General features: G+C 34.1%; 1 protein-coding gene across 2 annotated transcripts in view; it reads left to right on the forward strand.

Moving 5' to 3' along the window:
• UBQLN1 (ubiquilin 1) overlaps positions 1 to 9,559 on the forward strand; it is a 54,055-nt gene extending 44,496 nt beyond the window's left edge. Inside the window, exons 7-11 of one of the 2 annotated variants that reach the window (XM_069575838.1) lie at positions 1,271 to 1,413; positions 4,340 to 4,423; positions 5,637 to 5,752; positions 6,003 to 6,171; positions 7,561 to 9,559. In XM_069575838.1, the coding sequence (XP_069431939.1) occupies positions 1,271 to 1,413; positions 4,340 to 4,423; positions 5,637 to 5,752; positions 6,003 to 6,171; positions 7,561 to 7,713 (665 nt within the window). In that variant the 3' untranslated portion in view covers positions 7,714 to 9,559. The remainder of the gene's footprint in view (positions 1 to 1,270; positions 1,414 to 4,339; positions 4,424 to 5,636; positions 5,753 to 6,002; positions 6,172 to 7,560) is intronic. The other variant, XM_069575839.1, reaches the window with a different exon arrangement.
• The last annotated feature ends 1,118 nt before the right edge of the window (positions 9,560 to 10,677 follow it).

Here is a 10,677-nt window from a genome sequence, read left to right on the forward strand (position 1 = left end):
CTGTGTCCCAACAAAATGTTATTTATGGAACTTGAAGTTTGAATTTCATACGGTTTTCACATTTCAAAAAAAAAATTTGTGTGTGTGGAAAAATTTTTTTTTTTTTTTTGCTATAGTAATTCATGGGGCATAAGGTATAACTGAGTCACTGATTTGTGGTTCATCCAACAGCTGTGTAGGGTATGACAGTGCCACATGGTGCCTCTGTCCAGACTTTTTGTCTGCTATAGATAGATAATAAATAAGGGAGCATGACTGTGTCCCAATAAAATGTTATTTATGGAACTTGAAGTTTGAACCTCATAGTTTTCACATTTCACACACAAAAAATTTTTTAACCATTTAAAAGTATAAAAACCATTTTTAGCTCATGGGCTGTACAAAAACAGGTCATGTGCCGTGTTTGCCCTGCAAACTAGGTTCATCCGCTGTCTTAGAATATCCTTAGTCTCTGGAATGTGGCGGGGGTGGGGGAGTAACGTAAATTGAAATAATGTGAGAGAATAGGACAAGCAAAAATTACTACAGAAAAACTGCAGAATTATTAAAAACTAGAAAGTTAAGTGGGAAGAGTCAAATGCTTTGAGCCTGTTAAACTGCACTGAATAGAATAAGAACAAGGGGAGTGAAAAAGTTTGAGAATATATTTGAGTTTATCTAGTTGGCAAGTGGATATACGTTGAACAGATTAATTTCCAGAGAATATGGAATTCACATAAATTTAGCTATAGCTCTCTACAAAAAAAATAATAATAATAGTAGCAAATATCTACATTTTGCAGATGGGGAAACTGAAGTATGAAGAAGGCCCCTTAATTTGGGGTTGAATTCATTGAGTGCCAGGATTCAGTGAAAATGTCATAGAGGCCTGGGTGAGAAGGCTCCCTTCTCTTTTAGGTGGGAACATACTGAGTGCTGAATATGATTCTAGTTAAGCGATTCTGGAGGAAAAGTTGGCTCAGACATTTTCACTTAATGAGATTTTTCAGTAGTAAATTTTGCCTTAAATTGATTTTTTAGAACTTAGCCTTTCCATAAGATGTGATTTTCATGTAAATGCAACTAGAATCTTTAAAGTCAGTAAACCCTCCTTAATTGGTATACTTTGAGTACGTAGTTTCAGAGATCTTAGTTTAAAAAATTCTTTAATTCAGTTGATAACTAATAGGTATGTTTGTCTAAAATTGCCAAAATTATTGTGTTTTAAAACTTTGTTTTGTTTATTTATCTTTCCCTTGATAAAATGTCTTCTTTTTTAAAAAACTTCCAGCTAGTATGTTCAACACACCAGGAATGCAGAGCTTGTTGCAGCAAATAACTGAAAACCCACAACTTATGCAAAACATGTTGTCTGCCCCCTACATGAGAAGCATGATGCAGTCACTAAGCCAGAACCCTGACCTTGCTGCACAGGTGAGTTTATAATTGTGAGCACTGTGTATCGAAATGGCCTAACCAATCATTGTGATTTTGGCACATTTGTTTTGTGTGTGCTGCCTTAATACACTAGAGAAGCAAATTGCATCTCCCAATTTTTTGGACAGTTTGTTTCTTTACAGTAAATTAATACTTCATAGTATAATTAAAACAGCTTCATTTCCTCTGTCCACTGGGTAGAAAGAAGTTCAGGTTTACTTTATATCTACATACGTTCATGTAGGAGATGAATAGAAAAGTTTCTGATTGCTCTCCCTTTTGAAGCCTATTCTTCAAAATAGTGCTTCAGAATTAGTACTCTTTAGCATAATGTAGATCTTGAAAGTGATTAAGAAGTGTTAATACATTTGAAAGACTTTTATTTATTAGATCACACAGATTCTGAGTGTTAGTTATGTTCAAAATAGCAGTTATAAAATAGCCTGAAATTGTTCAGTGTGGGCAGAGAGATTTGTGGGATCAGTATTCTCATTCTTTCTACTATAGATCTCCATCCAAAGTTAGTACACTGGTCCTTCATCAAGTAATTATTTTCTAACTTGTTCAGAAGAGACGTAACTAAAAAAATAAGTGAATCTCAACCCTAGCTGAATGTTTAGGATAACTTCGGAAATTTTAAGATAAAAAAACTGTTTTTTAGCCCCACTCTCAGACAGTTTGATATAACTGTATTGGATTTTTTTTTTTCCAAGTTCCCTAAGTGATTCTGATGTACCCATAAGTTAAGAACCATTGGGCTTGAAAAACCTTAGAGAATATGAACTAAACCTTGATCGTCTATAATTTATATTTGCTGTTTATTAAAAATGGTTTCTGTGGAATGTTGGGAATTTAAAATAGTTTCCTGTAATCTCTCTCCATTTCCAAAATTTTAAAAGCTCTTAAAGTTAAATCACTTTCTTCATTATATCAAATGAGCTAGTTTTTACATTTCTAAAATCTGGAACCATGTTGATTCAAGTATATAGCAGATATGTTTGAGTTAACAACCCTCAGTAATAACTTCTGTTCTCTTAAAATTTGTAAAATTGGAAATAAAGATTTTTTAGGTACATTTTTATATATTTTTAATTTGTGTATTGTAGGTATACTTTATAAAATATTGTTTTATTCATTAGAAAATTGAGTTATTAGTATTAAATGCTTCAGCTTACTGTGATGATAGCACTTTAAAATAAATGTGGAAAATATGTATCAGAGTGTTCCTGTTTGTATGGTTTTAAATACATATTTGCCTATTTATTAATCATTAAATGTGCATCTTGCTTTAAAATTTTGACTCTAACAAGCACATTCCCAGCCATTTAAACTAACAATTTTACATTTGTAAAGTGACTTGAGCACTTTTGTATGTTGCTTTTTTTACTTTAAAGCAAAAGGTTGAAACAAAAGTAAGCTAGATGTGAGTTGGCTTTTACAATATTGATAGATAATTGTTAGAAACATTTACAATGTATTTTGGTTACCAGTGTATTAAAGTTTGTAGTTTCTCTATTCTAATTTTCATTTTTAGGTATTCAAAAAGGTCTGATTGTAAAAACTGTTTATACAGTCAGGTAAGTTAGGAGAAAAATCTGAATCAAATGTGATAACAATTTTCTGAAAAAGTATGAATCAGCTTAAGTTGACACACTTTTTCAAATAACATGAATCCTAAAAGATAAATGTGATAACTTTATTGACTGGAGCCATTAAAAAAGCAGGTTTGTTGGTCTCAAGTAGATTTTACTTTATTTACTGTGAACTTACTGGTCACTTCAAAATAAATGCTGTATATTCATAAAACTTGTCTGACTTCTTCCTGTCTTATTTTGTTGAAATTAACTAAATCTACTTTGCAACAGTAGATAAACTGAGGGAGGGAGGGAGGAATTCTCTCTACTTTTAGCAATTAACATGTAATTACTCTCACAGTAGTTAATTATTAATACTTGAGGGCAGGGATCATCCTCCACACCGCTTCCCCACCAGACTTTGGATGTGGACTGGTAAATAGGCTATCAGTAAATCATTGTTAGTTGACTTTTCACTGTTTGGGGAAACTGATATAAAATTAGTCTTTTTTTGAAGCTATGAGAATTTACTAGTTTCTGGTTATGCTATTGTGTATTGTAATCTTATTTTTAGTATTAATTGGCCCATTAATATTGGCCCTGACTCTGACTTTTTAACTCATTTAACTCACCCATTTGAAGGTTAGCCATGCCATTTTTTCCATCTCTGGTAGTAGTGAGGTGAAATACAGAGGCTAATTTTGGTGTTCTCAAATGATTTACATCGTTTAGGTCTTATTAAAGCATTTTAATACTTTATCCCCAGAGATCTATCGGTTCTATTCCTAGGCTGATTTTCACCTGGCAGCTCCATTTCTCTGGCAAGTTGGTTGCTGTTCTGCAGTGTTATTTTTCTGGACCTAATATTAGCTCTTTTGCAGTAGGCAGGTAGATAAGTTGTTCCAGATCTGGATTTTCTCTGTGCTTGCCACTTGTGTGTTGAGGTGTCTGTGCAAGCCATGTATAGTTCCATGTATTGACGCTTACGTTTATTCTGTGAGTGTAGCAGAAAATGTATCTTCATGAATTTCAGTTACTCCCATTTTTCTTTCAAGGGCAAATATTCACCTTTACTCAAGGAAAAGCCTAAGAAAATGATTGCTTTTATTTTTTAGGATATCACATGACATTATCATAATCACCATACTCATTGAGAGAGAAGATGCCTCATTTTTGTTTTTTCTGGAGATCCCTCTTATGGACAATATCTTCCCTTTTTTATTCATGTTCTACCTTCCTCCCTGTTAAGTGCCAGTTTAGGCACTGGAGGGGAAGATAGACTATTAAACAAGGTACATTACTTGTTTCAGATATTTCCAGTTAAAATTGTTTGAACACTTGCCCCATAGATGATGCTGAATAATCCCCTATTTGCTGGAAATCCTCAGCTTCAAGAACAAATGAGACAACAGCTCCCAACTTTCCTTCAACAAGTGAGTAAGAAAAGATGCTAGCTGTCTTCGGTAATGATTTGCTTGAAAAAGTTTGATGGTAAACATTTTCCTTGCTTTTTCTCTGGCTGATAGCAAAATGTAGAATAGAGTCTGCTGTCAATTTGCAGAGAATTCAGCTTGATTTTTAACTGAGCCCCATTTCACTGCTGACCTTTTGCTTCTATTTTTAAAAATATAAATTCTGAGGAAAGGACCATTTGGTTTTTGCTTTTGAGGATTTTGAGGATTTAGAATGCTTTGTTAATATCATAAACCATTTCCTTTCACTTTACTAACTTTGAAGTGCTTCATTGTGTCATGTTATGCTTTATGGTTTAACTAATCTCGAGTAACAGGAAGAGAGCTACCCTTTACTTGTTTGGTTTCTCCGTAATGTTTTAATTCCTCCAAATTAATAGAATGCCTGTTTTCCAAGGGGTAGATCTCATTCCTCAGACTTGGAATTAGCAAGATTAAAATTGTCAGTCTTGTCATAATAAGGAAGTTATTTTAATTAAAAAGTACTTGAGATTGCCATGGTATGTTACTATTTAAAAAGAAAAGAAGAGTCAGTCTTGGTGTTTTGAAACTGGTAGTTCTAGGGAGGGCTTTTAAATATTATCCAAATGATCCTCTGACCTATAAACCATTGTCTAAGGTTAGTCAGTGTCTTTGGTTTATTGTAATGATGTAGGCCTATCTTTTTTGGTTAGTCAGGTGGTGTATATTTGGAAGTAGCGAAGCTGAACCACCGCATGTGTTACTTCAATTTTGGAACTATTGTCTTAGAGTGTATCTGATTGGTAAAATTGTTCCATCAGCAACAGATTAACACTTGGTCAAGGAGGAATATGTGACTTTCACCATATTACCATGTGATATAAACTGTGCATTTGGAGGTCGTCTCTTAGAAACAACAATTTTTATCTGTTGGAAAACGAGGAACAACTATGGCTTCCAGAGGAGCTCCTGATTGTGTTTCATTATGAAAAATGGTTTTCACATTGGACTTGGGAGGTCAAGTGATGATTCGCACATGAGATTGCTGTCAAAAGGGAGGTGCTTGTGTTTATATTGGGAAAGAAATTACAGATTACCAGTGTCTAGGAGTAAGGTTTTAGATTTTCTCAAGAAGCATAGCAAAGAAAACATTTCCATTTTACCTTCACTAATTTTAATTCCCTTGTAACCCCTGGTTTTCTTTCTTCCTTAGATGCAGAATCCTGATACGTTATCTGCAATGTCAAACCCTAGAGCAATGCAGGCCTTATTACAGATTCAGCAGGGTTTACAGACCTTAGCAACTGAAGCCCCCGGCCTCATCCCAGGGTAGGCTTATTTGGAAAAGATTGTGAAAGTGCACAGTGGTTACTTTCTCTGAGAATTTCAGATTTAATGGCCATTCTTTTTTTGGGTTTAGATTGTTGGTAAGAGAGTTTTCAAAGTTAAAAAATGCTTCTTTTAAGAAAATAACTTAGCTAACATTATATTAAATTATAACTGATTTGCTATTAGCCAGCCTGGTCTGGCCTCTTATTTTTAGGAGTTTAGATTTACCAACAGTTGGTGCTTTCTCTAGGTTTACTCCTGGCCTGGGGGCATTAGGAAGTACTGGAGGCTCTTCAGGAACCAATGGCTCTACTTCTACATCTAGCGAAAACCCAAGTCCCACAGTAGGAACCACCGAACCTGGACACCAGCAGTTTATTCAGCAAATGCTGCAGGCTCTTGCTGGAGTGAATCCTCAGGTAATGATTCTTTTCTGCTCTTCTTAATGGTAGAAATTTCAAAAAAGTAAAGAAAGTGGTCATCTTTAGGGGCTTAGCTTGTAATGAAAAGTTTGTTCTTAATTATATTGATTCTAAAAAATAGGCATTATAATGATTAACCTTAGTACTATATTAGACATTAAAGGAAATGTTGTTATAGTTGTAAACTGCTTTTTAAAATGCATTCTTTTTTGGAGTCCGTGTTAGAAAACTGAAATAGATTATATTTTATAAAAGTTTGTCAGGGAGGAATAGAAACTGATTATTCCAACAACTATATTCTATCTGCTCTTTGTATTTTGGCTTAAAAGTTGTAAGTACTTCACCCCACCTGCTACTGCTTCCTATGGTAACTTGTGTTACATATATACACCTCACAAATATGGCTAAAAAATGTGAACTACTAATGTTCTTGCATCTAGAATCATTTATTTACTAAGAATATGCCATTTTTACAGATGATTGCAAATTCAAACCTGTTACAGTAGATTGTGCTCAAACTACTACATGGTGAAAATACAGCATAGTTTTTTATTTTAAGCCTTATTCAATACAATAAACAGGTCAGAGTTTTATCTTACATGAGGATTTGTATTCCTGATAACTAGCATGGCTTGCTGGCTCAGTAAATGTTCTTCGAATTAATACGAAAAAGCAATTTCAGGTATTGGGCAGAATTGTTATCTAAGTTAAACAATCTATAGACTTCACCATTATCATGTTGCCCAGAATTGAGTGATCATTTATGTATTTCTGTAGTACATCATTTCTGAAAAGGAGATGCAGCTGAAAAAATGAGGAGTATAGTATGTACATCTGAAACTGGAACTTTTTTCTGAAGACTTTACTGGCTGATACAGAAATTAAAGACATTTTAAGCCTCATTAGATTAGAACTTCAGAATTTTGTACATGAGAACACTGGCTTTTACAATTACCCAACTGGTTGATAGCTCCAAAACTTTTTAAAAAATTATTTTTTTAATAATAAGAGTATTTTATTTTTCCATTATTTATATATTTTTAGTTTCTTGAATTTTTTAATCAGATGATAATTGCTTTACAATGTTGTGTTGGTTTCTGTTGTATAACAATACGAATCAGTGATAATTGTATGTGTATCCCCTCTCTTGAGCCTGCCTCCCACCTGTCTTAAGTTGTAACAGAGCACCAGGCTGGGTTCCCTCTGTAAATAAAGTACTAATTAGACTTTTAAATATGTTGAATATGTTTCAAGAGAGGCCAGTGGTTTTATATCGCTTGATAGATTAGCAAATGTTGAAAAGCAATTAAAATTTTAAAAGATTATTTAGGTGTGACATGGACTGATTTTCCTTAGAGCTTTGGTTTGTTTGTTTTTGTTTAATAGCTACAGAATCCAGAAGTTAGATTTCAGCAGCAACTGGAACAGCTCAGTGCAATGGGATTTTTGAACCGTGAAGCAAACTTGCAAGCGCTAATAGCCACAGGAGGTGATATCAATGCGGCTATTGAAAGGTTACTGGGCTCTCAGCCATCATAGCAGCATTTCTGTATCTTGAAAAAAATGTAATTTATTTTTGATAACGGCTCTTAAATCTTTAAAATACCTGCTTTATTTCATTTTGACTCTTGGAATTCTGTGCTGTTATAAACAAACCCAATATATGATACATTTTAAGGTGGAGTGCAGTAAGATGTGTGGGTTTCACTGTGTTTGTTTGTTTTTTGTTTTCCTGGAACAGTGGGAATCAATGCTTTTTCATTTAAGGCTACTGCATGCGTCAAACACTTCTGCATTTATTGTAATTTTTAAAAAACATATCACCTTTTATAGTTGGGTGAACAGATTTTTGTCCTGCATCTGTCCAGTTTATTTGCTTTTTAAACATTAGTCTCTGGTAGTAATTTATGTAGAATAAAAGCATTAAAAAGAAGCAAATCATTTGCGCTTTATAATTTGTGATACAACATTGCTTATTGTGACTTTGGCATGTATTTTTGCAAACAAAAATGCTGTAAGATTTATACTACTGACAGTTTTTGCTTTATTTGTATACAACGTATGTATGCACATTTGGGACAGCATCTCTAGAAACATACTACAGTAGATCATCTGAGCAAAACATCTGTAATGGAAAAAATAAAGATAAGAAAATACTTCAAAGCAGAGTATTTCTTAATTGTGTAGAATCTTACAGCATCTTTGATGAACATCTCAGCAAAAGTACTGGTTAGTGAGGCTTGTTGAAAATACAGTAGAAAAACTGATTCTGGTTGTCTCTTTAAGGACGTATTAATTGTACAGACAAGATGATGTAACATTGTCTCAGCATTCACAGATTGACTGTAAATTACCTTAATCTTTGTGCAGACTGAAGGAGCACTGTAGTATAACCCCAAAGTGCATTTGCCTAGGACTTTCAGCTTCTCCCATAGGTAGTTTTAACAGGCATTACAATTTGTAATTGAAATGTTGCTTTCACTGAAAGTGTCTTGATGTTTCAGTTATTTTTAATCACCATATAAAAATAGAACTATCTTCGGGGTTTATCAGTTTTCTCATGCACAGGCAATACACGAATTTAAAATGATTTGTGAGCCACTTGTTTCTGAAGTGTTTTGGTAGTTCTATTAAGAAATAGTTAAATATTGTGCTTTTCAGAGCCTGAGAGAAGGGGAATTTTGGGGGTGGGGTGGGGTTCTGTCCTGGATTGGGCCAGCCTAAATAATACTGGCAACCAAGATTCTGTTAGGATTTCTGTGCATATAGTGTAGTAAAGAAGTATCATTCAGGGGTGAAAACAAAGAGCCGTTTTAACAATGTTGAGTACATTTGGCTGTTCTACAGCTTTTTTCTTCCCTCCCCAAGGAAATTCTGTTTGCCTAACTCAAACTATTGGGGTGGTACATTCCTTTAGGACCAATTAAAACCTAACTTTGGGGTCAGTAATATATTTGGTTGACTCTGGTTCAGTATTCTCTTAGGTCATTATATTCTCTCATGTACAGTTAAGGGAAATTAAAATGTTAAAGTAACTAAAATTAATTCAGACCAGTAAAATCAAGGGAAATACAAGTTGAATTCCATTACTTCTGTAAGTTGCTTGCTATTAAAAAAGGTGAAGAGGCAGGTTGCCCACCATTTCGTGCACTGTTTTGACACTGACCCCTGGAATAAAACAGGTACAAAGGTTAATGAAGATGGAGGCATGACTAAAAGGAACTCGTTAAGGATGATATTTGTGCGTCTCTGCTCTCTCTGCCTTATGCCTCAGTATGGTTTTAAAACTTCTGTACTGGCAATTGGTGGTATACAGTGTGGGGTAGTGTCATAACCAGTTTGACAATTTATTAATCACAAAATAACAATAAATCTCTAGCTTTTACACTTGTTTGTCTTGCCTTTTTTGTAGAAAGAAAAAGATGTCTTCAATTTACTTTCGGTAATCATGTCTTTTAAAGACTACTGGAATTGATTGACCCCCCAGATTTTCCTACACTTGAGATTATTTTTCATTAACTTTTTTGTTTCCTCAGTTAAATTCTGTGTGTATATACTATATTGTGTGTTAGAAAGAGAACCAACTGGGACATCAGGTAACTTGGGCTTTTGCTTGCTCTTTTTGGTTCTTGACTAGTTATTTGGAGTCACGGCATCATGACTGAAAGTAGTGGTGAGGCCTGTTTGACACACCCACCTAGGTGATTCTAAAGAACATTTTAGTTGTCGCCCTGGTGTGATTTTTTTTGTTGCTGTTTGTTTCTGATACATTCATCTTAGATTGAAATATCTTTTAAGGAGTTTAAGATACTTAAAATTCTCCAAAGCCTTAAAAACAAACCAAAAAACCCTCCTAAAATACTGTAGACTTAAATTGTTCTCATATTGGGTTGAGTGGTGAAAATAACATTTCAGGATTTTATTTCCCAAGTGGAATACTTGTGATCCTACACAAATTTTAGCAAATGAGATAAATGACAACTGGCCTCTGTGTATTCAGAAATAGTGTTTCAGACTTGGCCTAAATGTAGTCATGAAAGGAGTTTTTTGTTTGAGAAACATTATTGCCATGTTAATTTAGTAGACAAATTACAACAAAATAGGACCGATAAAAATGTTACTAACATTAGTGATAAAAGTGAAGCTGGAGCACGTGTCTGTGTCCTTGTGCAAAACAAATTTATATTGTTAAGGCAGAGAAATAACATGCATATTATACTTCCTCTCTTAACATTAAACATGTTAATTAAGTCAGTAAGTCCTGCATTAAGGAAACCTTTATAATACAGCTTTGTCCTATTCTCTACTGTCCTTTTCACTTAACTGTTCTTGGTAGATCCAGTGAAAGAAAACACACTTGGGGAAAATTATACTTAGCAAATGTCTGCTTCTCTAGTATTGCACATGGTATTCTCTCCTTTGGAATTTCATCTGTCGTCTTTGGCTTATATAAAGCCTAGTGCGCCTCTGGGGTCAGTTTTGTAGGTTTTCTAAACTTGGCTA

Source organism: Ovis canadensis, chromosome 2 (genome assembly GCF_042477335.2).
Source record: "Ovis canadensis isolate MfBH-ARS-UI-01 breed Bighorn chromosome 2, ARS-UI_OviCan_v2, whole genome shotgun sequence".
NCBI classification, from domain to species: Eukaryota; Metazoa; Chordata; class Mammalia; order Artiodactyla; family Bovidae; genus Ovis; species Ovis canadensis.